The sequence below is a fragment of the Trichechus manatus genome, unplaced genomic scaffold, assembly GCF_000243295.1.
Source record: "Trichechus manatus latirostris isolate Lorelei unplaced genomic scaffold, TriManLat1.0 scaffold00151, whole genome shotgun sequence".
NCBI classification, from domain to species: domain Eukaryota; kingdom Metazoa; phylum Chordata; class Mammalia; order Sirenia; family Trichechidae; genus Trichechus; species Trichechus manatus.
The window spans coordinates 5,663,962-5,681,366 of NW_004444087.1; the positions used below are offsets into that span (position 1 = coordinate 5,663,962).

General features: G+C 47.3%; 1 protein-coding gene across 1 annotated transcript; it reads left to right on the forward strand.

The window, feature by feature from the left end:
• The first annotated feature begins 227 nt into the window (after positions 1-227).
• ZP3 (zona pellucida glycoprotein 3) lies at positions 228-8,316 on the forward strand. Its single transcript, XM_004385942.1, has 8 exons — positions 228-539; positions 2,386-2,504; positions 3,300-3,403; positions 3,477-3,654; positions 3,758-3,875; positions 7,331-7,422; positions 7,555-7,703; positions 8,093-8,316. Exons 1-8 carry the CDS (start codon positions 228-230, stop codon positions 8,314-8,316), a joined length of 1,296 nt encoding a protein of 431 aa, XP_004385999.1.
• The last annotated feature ends 9,089 nt before the right edge of the window (positions 8,317-17,405 follow it).

Genomic DNA, 17,405 nt, shown 5'->3' on the forward strand with positions numbered 1-17,405 from the left:
GGCAGTAGGCTGGGTGGGGGCTCAGATGCTGCGTTTCTAATAAGCTCGCAGGTGAGACCCATTCTGCTAGACCAGGGACCACTTTGAGTAGCAAGGGCCTAGCCCACTGGATTGGCTGGGGAAGAGAGGCAGGTGGGAGCCCAGGTGTGAGTGGGACATCATTCTGGGGATATAAGATGGCTAGGTGGTGCTAGTCTACACTCTGCTGGTGTGGCTGTGTAGGTACCATGGGGCTGAGCTACAGGCTCTTCATCTGCTTTCTGCTCTGGGGAAGCACAGAGCTGTGCTACCCCCACCCCCTCTGGCTCCTTCAGGGTGGAGCCCGTGGCCCTGTGTCATCCCCACAACCTGTGCTGGTGGAGTGTCTGGAGGCCCAGCTGGTGGTCACTGTCAGCAAAAACCTCTTTGGCACTGGGAAGCTTGTCAGGCCTTCGGACCTCACCCTGGGCCCTGAGCACTGTGAGCCCCTAGCCTCTGAGGACACTGCCGACATGATCAGGTTTGAGGTTGGGCTGCACGAGTGTGGCAACCACGTGCAGGTGAGCCTTGGGGCCCCCTCCTCGGGCCTGGCTTGGGTGGGAGTCATGGGAGGTGGAGGTGACAGTGATGGAGTGTGAGATACAGTCGGGAAGATGGGACTAGAGCAGGTCCCTCTCACTTGTGGGTGGAGAAGGTGGAGCAGCTGAGGCCTGAACCTGGGGATGGGGGCAGGAGGCCTCTCACTGCCTGAATCTGGGAGGTGGGGTGGGGTCCAGAGGTAGCAGTGTACTCTGGGCCAGAAGGAGCACCCCTATCCTGATTCCTCCTGAGGATTTATGGACCCCCTGGAGGGAATCCAGGAGAGAAAAGCCTACAGGGAGGTGTGTGTGGGTATGTATGTGAGATAAGACATCAGGAACTTGGTTGGGGCACTAGACACTTGCATGGAAGAGAGACTTTTGACACTTCAGAAAGCCCAGAAATAATCATTGTAGAAAAACAGATCTTTGACCTGCCTTCTCCTCACTCATGTTTAATGGCTTGGCCACCCTGAATTGGGTAAGAGGGGGAAGGCTGCATGGTCACCTCTGTGCTGAAGAACCTCAAAAACCTTAATCCAGTCCTGAAGGTAGTTCCCAGTGGAAGGGGCTCAGGGTGGGAGGCAGGTGTTGGAAGAGAGCTCATATAAGGAGACTCATGGGCAGATCCTCCCCCAGAGCGATGGGAAACAGAGGCTCAGACCACAAGGAAGGGGCCTTCCGGCAAGGTATGGCCGGAACCCGGGGCCCTAGCTGTGTTTCCCCAGGGCCAAATTCTAGCCCTGTGGAGGGCCTGTTCTCCCTCCAATCATGAAGCCCCAGCCTTCTGGACTCTCAGTAGGTGTGGGCAAGCCTAGCCCTTTATCCAGAGCTCTGGTCTTAGGTATGGTCCCCAGACTTGCCTGAGGACTCCTGGCCCTTGTTTCTGGGGTGGGGTGGTGGAGGTGGTGGCAAGAGAGCTGCAGGAGTTATTTATAATCCCCAAACTTCACATATTAGAATCACCTGAGGGAACTTCTAAAAATCCTGATGTCCAGGCTGCACCCCATACCAATTAAATCAAAAGGGGAGCGGGAGGTAGACCTCAGTATTCCGACTCCCAAGTGATTCCAATGAGGAGCAAACCTTGGCAATTCCTTTCGCTAGTGCAGGGTTTATCAGTCTTGCCTGGTAAGGGTCACCGGGGCCAGGGTCAGCTTCACAGATGTTTGATCTGTGCTGCGGGCTCGGTTTAATGCTCTGCTGCTACTGTCCTGAAATTTTTAATTCTTGAATGAGGGGCTCCACATTTTCATCTTGGCACTGAGTTCCACAAATAGGCAGCCGGTTCTGCCTGGGGCATTTGCTAGTAGAGGAGCGGGACACACTCCCCGGAAGACTGAGCCAGTCAGGGCAGGGCCAGGCAGCCACCTGCGCTCTGGGTGCAGTGCTATTGGAGGGTACAAATTGCCCCAATAGCACCTGCCTGTGCTCTTCTTGCCTTGGGCAACTGCTGGAGCAGCTTCCCTCCCTGTGAAATAAACTATCTTGGCCCTAGGTCTTTCCTGAAAAGGGAACCTGTGTGTGGTGAGGTGGGTCAGGTAGCATGAGGAGCGAGCTTGTCCCAGTATGTCTAGTCATCAGGCACAGCTTGGTGTTTGGCACTTAGTTGACAGACTCTGGTGGTGTCACCATTCAGAGGTGAAGAACCTGAGGTGCAAGATGGTACCGTATCCAGGCTCTCATTCAGGTCAATAGAGCTGGATTTTACTACAGTCTGTATTCCCTCTGCCCAACCCCCAACAGGCTGCCCTCTCCATCCCTCCCTGGGTCAGGAGCACCTTGGGCACATGACCCTGGATGGGTTAATCCCATGTCTTTCCTTCAGGTGACTGACAATGCTCTAGTGTACAGCACCTTCCTGCTCCACAGTCCCCGCCCTGTGGGAAACCTGTCCATCCTGAGGACTAACCACGCTGAGGTCCCCATCGAGTGCCACTATCCCAGGTCAGTGAAGACCGGGCCTGTCACAGCCCTGACTCAAAGGCCCCTCACCCTCAGACCTGACTACTGCCTACCTGCAGCACCTGGCAGCCCAGCTGGGAGAGACTATGTAGTTTGAGGCTGAAGTTACTGCCCTCAGCCCTGGGTGAAAGTAGGACTTATTGGGTCTGGTTTGATCCTCCCAAATGCATCAGGGATTTGACTACCTCTTAGTAGAAGCCAGGGAATCCTGAGGGGTGCAGAGAAGGGACTGCTGCCTCAGACCCTGACCCCAAAGCCCCTAGAGTTAACAAGGAACACATCTGGGTCTAGAAACCTAGGCTTGCATTTCTACTCCAGATATGTTGAATCAGAATCTACATTTTAATAGGATCCACAGGTGATTCTTATGCATAATTTTGAGACTCACTGCTCTACCAGTGGTTCTCAGAATTAGTCCCAAATCAGCAGCAATAGCAAAGCCTGGGAACTTGTTAGAAATGCAAATTCTCTGCAGGGGTCCAAACCAGAACTAACTGGTTCGAAGCCTGCTAGAAACCGAGCTTCTAATTTCAGGTGTAGCAGTCTTCATGCTGCAACCCAGATGCCATCACAGGAGGGATGGATGGACCCAAGAGTTGAGTCCATTACAGATGACATAGAGGTTCTGGGAGGTCAAGGGGCAGGCTTAGACTGTCTGGCTTGGTCACAGCTGAGGACTCTTGAACAGTAGGTTAGAAGTGAGATTCGCCCCCCAACATGGGCCCGGCTGGGGTGAACCCTGGGGAAGGTGGGCAGCAGCTGTTGCTCCTCTCCCAGGCAGGGCAACGTAAGCAGCCGGGCAGTCCTGCCCACCTGGGTGCCCTTCAGGACCACAGTGCTCTTGGAGGAGAAGCTGGATTTCTCTCTGCGCCTAATGGAGGGTAAGCAAGGGGAGATGGGGAGGGGTCTGTCAGGGAAAGCTCTTTGCATCTTTAAGCCCTGACTGCTTTTCAGAGGACTGGAGTACTGAGAAGACAAGTCCCACCTTCCAGCTGGGAGACACAGCCCACCTTCAGGCAGAGGTCCACACGGGCAGCCATATGCCACTGCGACTGTTTGTGGACCACTGTGTGGCCACACCGACACCAGCCAGGACCACGTCCCCTCATCACACCATTGTGGACTTCCACGGGTGAGGGCTGGGCTACATCTAGGGAAAATTTATAACAAGGGGCTCCTGTTGACCCCATAGCCACCTTATATAGACTCTAACACCATTCTTGGCTTCTCCACAGTTGTCTTGTGGACGGTCTCTCCGACACCTCCTCTGTATTCAGAGCCCCCAGACCTGGGCCAGATACTCTCCAGTTCACAGTGGATGTGTTCCACTTTGCTAATGACTCCAGAAACACGGTAATAGCTTTTCTTTCTTTTCTAGTCTGCAATAAGACTAAACTCCAGGGTCAGCCTGACCAAGCTCAAAATCCTGCTGTGATTCACTAGCTCTCCCTGTAAGCAACCAACGTTGATGGCTCTGTTCCTGTTCTAACTTTCCAAGTAGATAAAGCCATGGGCTTAGTGAGGTAGGGTTTCCAAGGAGCAGCTGGTGTATTTGAACTGTGGACCTTTTGGTTAGCAGCCGAGCTCTTAACCGCTGTGCCACCAGGGCTCCCAGAGAAGGCATAGGCAACACAAACTCTTAGAGACAGGTTTGAAACACCCCATGAAGGATAAGGAGGGAGCCAGGGGCCGTAGGAATAGAACAAATGAGGAGAATTGGAGCCCAGGAGGTTTAGCTGACAGCTCAAATAAGATGAGGACTGACAACCATGGACCTTGTCCTTGCCTAGATCAGCAGGGCGGGAACCCAGATGAAGAAGGGTTGAGTGAAGGACTTGACAAAAAGTAGGTATCAATCAGCCTTCGTGGAGGTTTTCTTGAGGGGCAAGAATTTTTTTTAACATGATAGCTTTTTGAACTTGATCATAGTCTAGATCAGTGTTTCTGAAACTTGAATGTGCATAAGCATCAACTTGAGGGCTTGTTGAACACATTGAGTCAGAAACTCAGGTGACCAGCTTGTTATGAATGCAGTCTGTCTGCAGTGGGCTGAGAATTTGCATTTATAACAAGCTGATGCTGCTGGTCTGGGGGCTATGCCTTAAGAACCCACTAAGCTAGAAAGTCCATGACCACTGGGGTGGGGTTGGGGGAGGTGGAAGGAGAGGAAACTTAAAGACTGCCCCTGATGACTAAGGCGGGGGAGGGATGGGGGCAGGAAGCACAGGGGGGAAGGACTGACCTCTAGCCTGAAAATGCTGGCAGAATCCTAGTAGGAAAAACTCAAGTAGGTTTTACATAAATTCCATGAGATATGGGAGTAGGGTGGGGGCTGTGAGTTTAGCTGGTCAGCAGGAGATGTGATTAAAGAGGAATTTCTGACTATAAGAATCACCTGGAAAGGTCAAAAAAACACCTTGTATATAATTCCATTTTCACTTAATTGGGGTGGGGCCTAGTATCACTTTTCCCCCAATGTTTTATGAAAATCTGTAAACAGTAATGAGTTGAAGAATTTTACAGCAAACACCTTGTATCTACCACCTGGGTTCTACCATTAACGCTTTACTATTCATCCCTCCATTGGTCTATTTTAGTTGGAAATGTACCAAAAGTCGTTCAAGCTCCCAGGTGATCTAATAAGCAGCCAGGTTTGCAAACCACTGAACTAGAGGCTCATGTTGCTGGGCAGCATTAAGGGGTCAGCAGTGTGGATTATAGAAGACTACATTGGCATGACACAGCCTTGGCATGATGGCAGATAACAGATGTAATTTACAGAGTAGTAAATAACAGAAGGGGCAAGGATCAAGGATAACTGGTGAGATGTCCTGGAGCTTCTGATAACAGCAAGTCCTGGGTTGGATGGAGGTAGGGATAAAAGAACAGACTTCAAGGGTCCTGGTCCCTAAGTCAGTCCTCGGTGTGCTACAAGGACTTGGTATGGAGTAAAGAACCTGGTGGGGTGTAGGGAGTCAAGGCTGACTTCAGAGGTGGTCCAGTGGGTAAAGGATGGGGGAAAAGTCTAATAGAGGTAGTGGCCATCAGCATGGGTTAAAACTAAGCTAGTATCTGCACCTCCAGGAATTGAGGGAGGGGGTAACTATGACTAGAGATTGTGGGGAGGTAGCCTGAGCTCTGGGAAAGTTCTCCCTCAACAGCAGGGAGGGATGGTTTGGCAGAGCCATAGCATAGGAGAGAAGGAGGAACCTTATTCAATAGCTAGAGGGGGGCCACCAGGGTATCATAGGCTCCAGGTAGCACCAGAAGAATGTACTGGGAGGAAGCTAAAGATAAAAGCAGTTCCCCTCCTGGAATAGGGATGCTAAAAGACCAGGATTGGCCTTCTCTAACAGGGTAGCTAGAAGCACAGAGCAAGATAGATTTACAGAAGACTGATGGCAGAAGTGCACCCTGGCTTGTTAAAAGACCCAAAGAACTTAAGTGGTATCAAGTTTTTAAAATAGTTTTCCTGCTGATGTACTCAGCCACTAGGTGGTGGGCAAGGCTTGTGGCTCTGCAGAAGGCTGCAGCTAGGAGGCTCCATTTCCTTGCAAAGTTGGGCAGGCAGGTGTTAAAGGCCTACCTAGAGTATGAAGGGGAACTCTGACCTGGAGATGCCTCTGACAAGTGGACCAGGGCCTATTCTCAGGTGGTAGGATTGGATACCAGCCCCACTGGGATAAGGAGATCATGATCACAGGGTAGTTGAGAGCTCAAGTGGGTTTGGAACTCTTGGCTCCCAGTAAGTTATTCATGTGCCTTCTTGAGCATTTGCTAGAAAAGGGTGGTCAAGCAGCATTTCCCAGAAATTGTGGCTGTGCCAGGTCTAGGCTAGGGTACTAGCCTGGAGTCATCGTCTGGTTTACATGTCATGGACAGATTCCTATAGGAGATTCCTGTAGGGCAGCTAGCGGGCATTGGTGGTTCAGTGGTAGAATTCTTACCTTCTCTGCAGGAAACCCGGGTTCAATTCCTGGTTAATATACCTCATGTATAGCTACCACTCCTGTCAGTGGAGACTTGTGTGTGGTTATGATGCTGAACAGGTTTCAGCAGAGCTGCTAGAATAAGACTAGGAAGAAAGACCTGGTGACCTACTTCTGGAAATCAGCCAGCATAAACCCTATGGATCCCAATGGTCTGATCTACAACTGATCATGGATGGTGCAGGATCGGGCAGTGTTCCTGTTGTGTGTGGGGTCACTGTGAGTGAGGGGCTGACTTGATGGCAGGTTAACAACATCCAGGAAGGCATATACTTGAGGAAGAATAGCAGCTCAGGGAAGCTTGCCTAAGGAAATAGCCAGAGAGCTGACTTCAGGTATGAAATGAGAACTCCAAAGAAGCTAGTTGAAGAGATCTCTATGGTACCTAGGGACCTGGGGTCACAGAGGTAACTTGCCTCATTCCATTCTTTAGTGGAAAAATGGGGCAATACTCAGTGATCACACCTCCTGAGAAGAAGAAAAATAGCACATCAACTAGTAGGGTGGCAGTCTTAAGAGCCCTGCTAAGTATTTAACAGTGTTCTATTTCCCCAGCACCATCCCTGAGGTTCTCACTTAACGGGCCCAGGGTCAGGCATGCTAAGTAGAGAAGTTCAGGGAAGATTGGGGCAGTAAAGATCATGGGTTCCAACCTAGGATCAGATTTGCTACTTGCTCTGCAATCTTAGGCAAGTTAACCTTTGAACTCTTGTGCTGCATCTCTAAAACACGGCTCTTCATCCTGATAGGGTTAAGGGTTATATAAGAACTGGCTTGCTGATGTCATTGGCACAGCCTAATGATAGCTATTACTTCCAGATCTATATCACCTGCCGCCTAAAGGTCACTCCAGCCAACCAAGTCCCAGACCAACTAAACAAAGCCTGTTCCTTCAACAAGTCTTCCAATAGGTAAGATCAGATCCTATGACCGGAGTAGAACCCAGCTAGTCACCTCTTGTATCTACTCTTCCAGTATATATGTTCTAGCAGACGTTTCCTACAGGCAACAAAACCCTGCTAAGCCTCTTGTTTCCTTCTTAGCTGGTCCCCAGTAGAAGGCACTGATGACATCTGTGGATGCTGTAACAGGGGTGACTGTGCCATGCCAGGCCTTCCCAGGAGGCTGCTCGCCACAGAGCAGCTGTCGATGAGCCAGTGGCAGAAGTCTTCTTCCCGAAAACGCAGACATGGTATGTCTTAGGACAGCCCCAGGGCTATCGCCAGCCCCTCCATCTAGGGCATCTGCTGTCAATTCATGGGCAAGCAAGTGCTGCTGCCTCTTGTCCCCATTCAGGTTGCTCTCTCCTAGGGGGCTGGGGCTTCAGGCCTTCTAATAGGAAGCTTAGGGCTAAGTAGGAGGGGCTCCAAGCTCCCACGTCAGCTTCAGCCAGGACAATGCTGCCATTATCCTGGGGTTCTAATGCAACATTAACTGGGGGTGTAGGGAAGACAGTACAACTGCTAGGACAAAACCTCCTAGCTCAGCTATTGAGGGAAAGCATGAACAACTTCTAAGCTGATCCCTGAAGCAGGGGGAGGGGACCAAGGTAACCTTTGGGTGTCGTCTTCCTTTTCACAGTGGCAGAAGAAGCAGATGTTACTGTGGGGCCACTGATCTTCCTGGGAAAGACTAGTGACCATGGTATGGCGGGGTGGACCTCTGCTGCTCACAGCTCCATGGCACTGGGTTTAGGCCTGGTCGTGGTGGTGACCCTGACTCTGGCTGCTATTGTCCTGGGTCTTGCCACCAGGTGGCATGCTGTTTCCTACCCTGTGATGTGCCCTGTGTCTGTTTCCCAATAAAAGAACAACCTTGAGAGTAGGTAGTGTGGTGACTGCTGATGGGGGTAGGGGTTGAGATTGTCTGCCATGGGGTGAAATATACAATCCAACAAGTACTACTATACCTTCAGTGTCAGTCTACCCATCTGTACAATGGGAGGCAAACCTGTACTTTTCCTGGTTCTAGGCAACATAGCCTTCCTGGGGGCAGGTCTTCTTTTCCCAGGGGCAACTGTAATCTGGGACCTGATATCTCTAGGGAGAGTAAAGATAGATGTAGGGTATCTTAGTCATCTAGTGCTGCTATAACAAATATCACAAGTGGGTGGCTTTAACAAACTTATTCTCAGTCTAGGAGGTTAGAAGCCTGAATTCAGGGCGCCAGCTCCAGGGGAAGGCTTTCTCTCTGATGACAAAAACCTTCTCCCGGAGCCAGAGATCTTCACCTAGTCAAAGGAGCTTCTCAGCACAGGGACCCTGGGTCCAAAAACAAGTGTTCCCCTCCTGGTTCTTCATTTTTGGTAGCATGAGGTCCCTCTTCTCTGCTTTTATATCTCGAGAGTTTGACTAAAGGATACAACCTAATCCTGTAGATTGCATCCTGCCTCATTAACACTACTGCCTGTAATCCTGCCTCATCAACATCATAGAGGTTAGGATTTACAACACATCAGGTCACAAAATGGTGGCCAATCACACAATAGAATCATAGCCTGACCAAGTTGACACACATTTTTGGGGGGACACAATCCATAACATAGGGCAAAAGTGGAGTGGCCTGGCCAACCTGACTTCTAGGCTGGCAAAGGCTCTTCTGTCTCCTGGACACCACCGATGTGACTGAGTTGCAGGGCAGGGAGGAGAGACGACTTCTAGCCCCCTTTCCCTAGGAGGGGCAGACAGAAAGCTAGTGTGTTCAAATGATTGGGTTGCAATGATAAGATTGGTCCTTAGTTCTGCTTCCTCTCTGGTCTTGGGCAATAGGCACCTTGGACCTAGAGCTGTGTGGAGAACATCGGGGGGTGTGAACTTGCTGTTGGCCAAGTCACCAGCTCTGAGATGGGAGCCTTTCCTTTGTAGGGTAGGTAGGAGGCCTCCGGAGGGCTGGGACCTGCTCTAGCATTGCTGTCACTGAGAGGAGCTGCTGTTTGGTCTGTCCCCCTCCTCCACATCACTCTCCAGCGAGGCAGCCTGCTTTCCCCAGGTCCTGGCCCCTGGGAGTGTCTAGCAAGGAAGTGGTGAGCCAGGGGTGCCCACGGAGCTTGTGGCCCATCTCTAAGCCGCCTTCCAGCTGCTCATAGCATGCGTTGGGGAAAAAGTTACTAAAATTGAGATCTACTCCCAGTCCAGAAAACTTTTCCACAAAAGTAAGAAAGTTTTATTATGGAATAAACATTAAACCAGAATGTGACGCACCACAGGCAAGAGACTGCAAAGACAAAAAGAAATCTTAATCCTTAATTACATAGCTGAGTGGACACAGCTCATTACATTCAGGTCGAAAATAAAATTGCTAATTTTCCAGTATCTTTATAGCAGGATACCTGAAGTTATGCTAATCTCCTTCCAGGAAACAGGAAGAGGGGGGGAGGCTCACTTGAAGTTACATTTCAAAGAGGTGGTAGCTGCCAGATCTTTGAGAAGACCTCTTAGATTTCCATACTTTTCAAAGAGACAAAGAATTTACCATTACCAAGTTATCTAAAAAGAATTCTGAAGGAACAGAGGGGGAGCGAAGCCTCTTCCCTTATTCTTAACAAGGAGAATCAAAACCTCATTTTCAATTTGTACTTTCTTTACACAAGAGAGAGGAGGTCGCCTTCTCTAGGCTGTGCAGTGTGAAGCCCTTCACAGTGGACTGGCCGTTGGAAGAGGCTACATAGGTCCAGCTTACTGTTACTCCCCATTGCTAACCCCCGCATTGTCTCATGATCTTGTTTTTCCCTCCTGTTCCAGTCGCTATAAAAAGTTTAAGATTAACTGATGTTCCTCCTTGGAGGGTGGAAAATAAGTGATAATCATCTAGGAATGAAAAACCGAACAAAGTACTGATTTAGGAAATAATATTGGAGTTATTATTCCCAGTCCTTGAACATAATGTGACCCACCTGGAGCAGGGCCTACAAGGACTCACAAGGACACATCAACTGGGCCCTGAGGTATAAAGACAATAGCTAAGATAATCTTGGAAAATATCTTTTAGGGAAACTTTCACATAAAGCCAATCAAAAAACACAAAAGACTTTCTACTCTTTTTCCGTTAGCATTTAGTGCATAGAAATTTGTTGGACCAATGAAGACCCTCTTGACTCTCATTACTGAAACCTGTACCAAAGATTGTTAAGAAAGACAGTTCAAAATGTAGGATCACAGTTTCTAGCCAATCTGGAAAGGCTAAGCTTTCAATGGTTTTGCCTATTTGTAATGTTAATATATACTGTTGGTTCTGTAACTGTTCTGTAATATTCTTTGCACTCGGGCAGACATGGCTATGGCAGCATGCTAGTCCGTTTTCCCATGCTTGCCTATTCTGTAATGGTCTTTGGACTCGGGCAGACATGGCTGTGGCAGCATGATTGTCCGTTTTCCCATTCTTGCCTATTCTGTAATATTCTTTGGACTCGGGCAGACACGGTTCTAGCAGTATGGCTGTCCACTTCCCACGTTTGCCTTTTTAAATATATGCCAAATAAAACTTTCTTTTTGCTTTACTCAACTTTGTGATGCTTTTCCCCTACAACAGCACCCATCCTGGGACAAGAAAACCAGGATGTCGCCAGATAAACCCCAGGAAAAGAGTAAGTTCTCTGGGACTTGACCACCTCAAGGGGGAACTAACACAAACCTCTAAGACCCGTAATCCTGTCCCTATAAAGCCTTCGGCCCATCTCCAGTGGGGGAGATGCGTTTTTGGAGGAATCTGTTCCCCTCTGTCTCCTATAAATCGATATATAATAAAACTCTTGCTGTTCACCTCACCCGTCTCAGAATTGGGTATTGTGGCACACGGCTCCAATCCGCGTTACTGCAATAACACCCTTAGCCAACTCCAACCTTGCCCCAGACCACGTTGTTCCCAATAACACTGGGTGATATTTGCCTTCACTCTGTAGAACCCAGGTTTGCTAGTGCCAAAGACAGAAATTGATAGCATATCTCTTGCTTTGATTTTGGGGTTTTCTTACCCACTAAAACAAATACTGACTTCAAAGAAATCCTTGACCAAAATTAATCCTCCAATAACCTTTATTTCACCCTAAATTGCAAATCCTTTCTTTTCTCCTTGAAGCCCTGCTTACTAAATTTGAATTTCAAAAGATATGGTTGGGTGAAGGCGCAGAGACTATATTGTGAAATGATAGCCATTGATCTTGTTACCACAATAACGTGGATTGGAGCCGCCTGCCACAATAGCAAATTCTGAGACAGGGGTGAGGACAGCAGCAAGATGTTTATCATATATCGATATATAGGAGACGGAGGGGAATAGATTCCTCAAAAAAAACCCCTCTTGCCCACTGGAGATCGGCTGGAGTCTTTTATGGGGACAGGATTATCGATCTTTTGTGGTAGTTTCCCCTTGAGGTGATGATGTCTTAGATGAGTTAGCCTTCTACTGGTATTCCTAGAGGTTATCTGGTGACATCCTTGGGGATTATCTGGTGACATCCTGCTTTTCCTTGTCACAAGATGGGTGCTCTGTTTGGTTTTTCATTCTTAGATCATTATCACTTGTTTTCCACCATCCAGGGAGGAACATCGGTTAATCTTAAACCTTTTTGTAGAGACTGGAGAAACAAGATCATGAGACAATGTGGCGGTTAGCAATGGGGAGGAAATAATAGTGAGCCAGGCCTGTGCAGCCTCTTCCAATCTCAGTAAAACAGGGAGGGCGGGGTTCAACCAATCATGTTAAGATTAGCCAATAGTTTGATCTATATTTCTCTCCTCTTTATGAAGTCCTGGTGACACAGTGGTTGAGAGCTCAACTCATAACCAGAAGGTCAGCAGTTCAAATCTGAATCCACCAGCTGCTCTTTGGAAACCCTATGAGGCAGTTCTACTCTGTTCTACAGGGTCACTATGAGTGGACTCGATGGCAATGAGTTTTTGGTTTGGTCTTTTCTTTATAAGCCTCATTGTACCTAGCTTCTTTGAGCCATTTGCTTTTTCTGCAATCAAAATGGTCACTCTATAGGCATATAGAATAACTGCTCAGAATAAACCTTATGTTTGAATTTGGGTGAGTTTTAATTATTTTTAACACCAGTTCTGGTGGCTGAAATGAGGCTAGTCCCTGATGGGCAGGGTTGTTAGGCATAAACTGACCAGAACCAGAAGGTGCTTACATGTGTCTGGAAGGGCTCTTGGTCTCTGTGGCCTGGGGTCTGGCTGAAAGCAGGGGTTCAGGTGCATTGACTTGGGCAAAGGCAGATGTCTAAAGTGCATTGGAGTGAGGTTTTCTGTTGTTCAAGGGCTACTGAGAACTAAAGGCCCTTGAACTCAGTCTTTGCCACTCCAAGAGTGGTCCTCCAACATTGTTGTCACCACTTGAGAATTTGTTGGAAATGCAGTTTCAGGCCTCACTCGAAACCTACGAATCCACATATTAAAATCCTCAGGTGATTCCGGAGCACGTTAAAATGCACTGGGCTAGAGGATTTGCCTCCAACGATGGGCTCAAGAGTAACAATGATTGTGAGGATGGCGCAGGACCAGACATTGTTTCCTTCTGTTGTACATAGGGTCACTATGTGTCAGAACTGACATGACAGCACCTAACAACAACAGAGTCTTTGAATCAGAATTGTGCCCACCACCTAAGCAGGTTATAGGAGCCCTGATGGCACAGTGGTTAAGAGCTATGGCTGCTAATCAAAAGGTTGGCAGTTTGAATCTATCAGTCGCTCCCTGGAAACTATGGGGCAGTTCTACTCTGTCCTATAAGGTCACTATGAGTCAGAATCGACTCAACAGAAACAGGGTTTTTTTTGTTTGTTTGTTTAAGCAGGTTATGGAATTCTGTATCAGAGAGTAAAAGGCTGGGGCCCTAGGGGCAGGGGTGGGGGGGGTGTCTTAGTTATCCAGTGCTGCTATAACAGAAATACAAGTGGATGGCTTTAACAAGCAGAAATTAATTCTCTCTGTCTAGGAGGCTAGAAGTCTGAATTTAGGGCACCAGCTCCAGGGGAAGGCTTTCTCTCTCTGTCAGCTCTGGGAGAAGGTCCTTGTCATCAATCTTTCCCTGGTCTAGGAGCTTCTCAGCACAGGGATCCTGGGTCCAAAGGACGTGCTCCACTCCTGGCACTTCTTGCTTGGTGGTAATAAGGTCCCTCTCCTCTTTGCTTGATTCTCTCTTTTATAGCTCAAAAGAGAGTGACTCAAGATACAACCTAATCCTGTAGACTGAGTCCACATAATTGCCTCTAATCCTGTCACATTAACATCATTGTTGTTGTTAGGTGCCATCGAGTTGGTTCCAACTCGCAGAGATCCTATGGACAACAGAACAAAACAATGCCTGGTCCTGCACCATCCTCACAATTCTTGCTATGCTTGAGCCCCTTATTGCAGCCACTATGTCAATCCATCTCATTAAGGGTCTTCCTCTTTTTCGCTGACCTTCTACTTTACCAAGCATGATATCCTTCTCCAGGGACAGATCCCTCCTGATAACACGTCCAAAATATGTGAGACATAATCTTGCCATCCTTGCTTCTAAGGAGCATTCTGGTTGTAGTTCTTCCAAGACAGATTTGTTCATTCTTTCAGCAGTCCATAGTATATTCAATATTCTTCGCCAACACCACAATTCAAAGACATCAGTTCTTCTTCAGTCTTCCTTATTAATTGTCTAGCTTTTGCATGCATGTGAGGCGATTGAAAACACCATGGCTTGGGTCAGGTGCACCTTAGTCCTCAAAGTGACATCTTTGCTTTTCAACACTTTAAGGAGGTCTTTAGTAGCAGATTTGCCCAATGCAATGCATTGTTTGATTTCTTGACTCCTGCTTCCATCAGCATTGATTGCGGATCCAAGGAAAATGAAATCCTCGACAACTTCAATCTTTTCTCCATTTATCATGATGTTGCTTATTGGTCCAGTTGGGAGGATTTTTGTTTTCTTTATGTTGAAGTGTAACCCATACTGAAGGCTGTAGTCTTTGATCTTCATCAGTAAGTGCTTCAAGTCCTCTTCACTTTCAGCAAGCAAGGTTGTGTCATATGCATGTAGCAGGCTGTTAATGAGTCTTCCTCCAATCCTGATGCCCCGTTCTTCTTCACATAGTCCAGCTTCTGGGATACAGCTCAGCATACAGATTGAATAAGTATGGTGAAAGGATACAACCCTGACGCACACCCTTCCTGACTTTAAACCACGCAGTAACCCCTTGTTCTGTTTGAATGACTGTCTCTTTGTCTATATACAGGCTCCACATGAGCACAATTAAGTGTTCTGGAATTCCTATTCTTTGCAATGTTATTCATAACTTGTCATGATCCACACAGTCAAATGCCTTTGCATAGTCAATAAAACACAGGTAAACATCTTTCTGGTATTCTCTGCTTTTAGCCAGTATCCATCTGACATCGGCAATGATATCCCTGGACCCACATCCTCTTCTGAATCCGGCTTGATTTTCTGAAAGTTCCCTGTTGCTATACTGCTGCAACCGCCTTTGAATGACCTTCAACAAAATTTTACTTGGATGTGATATTAATGGTATTGTTTGACTCAAGAAAAGGTTTAAACACAGAAGAAAACATTCTTTGATGCTTACAGGGGTGGGGAGGGAGGGTGAGGGTTACTCACTAACTAGATAGCAGATAAGAATCATCTTAGGTGAAGGGAAGGACAGCACACACTACAGGGGAAGCCAGCACAACTGGACTAAACCAACACTAAGAAGTTTCCTCAATATAATCAAATACTTTGAGAGACAGAGTAGCAGGGATGCGGGGTCTGGGGACATGCTTTCAGGGGACATCTATGTCAATTGGCATAACAAAGCTTATTAAGAAAATGTTCTGCATCCTACTTTGGTGAGTGGCATCTGGGGTCTTAAAAGCTTGCAAATGGCCATCTAAGATGCATCAGTTGATCCCAACCACTTGGAGTAAAGGAGAACGAAGAACACCAAAGACACAAGGAAAGTATTAGCCCAAGAGACAGAATGGGCCACATAAACCAGACACTTCATCAGCCTGAGACCAGAAGAATTAGATGGTGCCCAGCTACCACCAGTGAACGTCCTGACAGGGAAACAACAGAGGGTCCCTGATGGAGCAGTAGAAGGATGGGATGCAGAACTCAAATTCTAGTAAGATCAGACTTAATGGTCTGACTGAGACTGGAGGTGCCCTGGAAGGCATGGCCCTTGGTCTGTCCATCACTCCAGAACAAAAACAATTTCTGAGGCCAACTCTTCAGACAGGGATTGGACTGGACTATGGGACATAAAGTGATACTTGTGAAGAATGTGCCTCTTAGTTAAGTAGATACAAGAGACCAAAGGGGCGGCTTCTGTCCAGAGGTGAGATGGGAAGGCAGAGAGAGTTAGGAGCTGGTTGAACGTTCATGGGGAATCGGGCAGAGGGGAGGAGTGTGCTGTCGCAGAATGGGGTGAGCGGTTGGGGTCTCATAACAATGTATGTAAAAAAAAAAAATTCTGTACGGGAGACTAACTTGAAATGTAAACTTCATTTAATTACAACAATAAAAATTTAAGTCAAACAGAAAGCATGACAGACACCCCCCCCCCTAAAAAATGGTATTGTTCGATAATTTTTGCATTCTAATTTTATTGGATCACCTTTCTTTGGAATAGGCATAACTATGGATCTCTTCCAGTTAAATGGCCAGGTAGTTGTCTTCCAAATTTCTTGGCATAGATGAATGAGCGCTTCCAACACTACATCCATTTGCTGAAACATCTCAATTGGTATTTCATCAATTCCTGGAGCCTTGTTTCTTGCCAATGTCTTCAGTGAAGCTTGGACTTCTTCCTTCAGTACCATTGGTTCTTGATCATATGCTACCTACTGAAATGGTTGAATGTCAACCAATTCTTTTTGGTATAGTGACCTTGTCTATTCCTTCCATCTTCTTTTGATACTTCCTGCATTGTTCAATATTTTGCCCATAGAATCCTTCACTATTGCAACTCAAGGCTTGAATTTTTTCTTTAGTTCTTTCAGCTTGAGAAATGCTGAGCGTGTTCTTTCCTTTTGGTTTTTCTGACTCCAGGTCTTCGCACATGTCATTATAATACTTTACATTGTCTTCTTGAGCCACCCTTGGAAACCTTCTGTTCAGTTATTATGTTCAGTTAACATCATAGAGGTTAGGATTTACAACACATAGGATAATCACATCAGAATCACAGAATGGTGGACAACCACACAATACTGGGAATCATGGCCTAGCCAAGTTGACACACATTTTTGGGGGACACAATTCAATCCATAACGGGGCTTCCTGGAGGTGGTGATCCTGGAGCAAAACCTCAAAGGACTAGCAGGTGCTAGCTGGGGTAACAGAAGGTCTCAGTCTGCAGTAAGAGGTGGGACTTGGGCTGGAGAGGGAGGCCTTGAAGGGCAGATGATGGCTTAAGTGGAAGAGCCTGCATAGGCCTGGCTCACTATTATTTACTCCCTATTGCTAACAGCCACATTGTCTCATGATCTTGTTTTTCCCTCTGGTTCCAGTCTCTACAAAACATTTAAGATAACTGATGTTCCTCCTTGGAGGGGGGAAAGCAAGTGATAATGATCTAAGGATGAAAAACCAAACAAAGCACCCGTCTTGTTACAAGAAAACCAGGATGTCGCCAGACAACCCCCGAGAATACTGGAAGAGGCTGCACAGGCCTGGCTCACTATTATTTACTCCCCATTGCTAACCGCCACATTGTCTCATGATCTTGTTTCTCCAGTCTCTACAAAAAGGTTTAAGATTAACCGATGTTCCTCCCTGGAAGGTGGAAAACAAGTGATAATGATCTAAGAATGAAAAACCAAACAGAGCACCCATCTTGTGACAAGAAAAAGCAGGATGTCATCAGATAATCCCCAAGGATGTCACCAGATAACCTCTAAGAATACCAGTA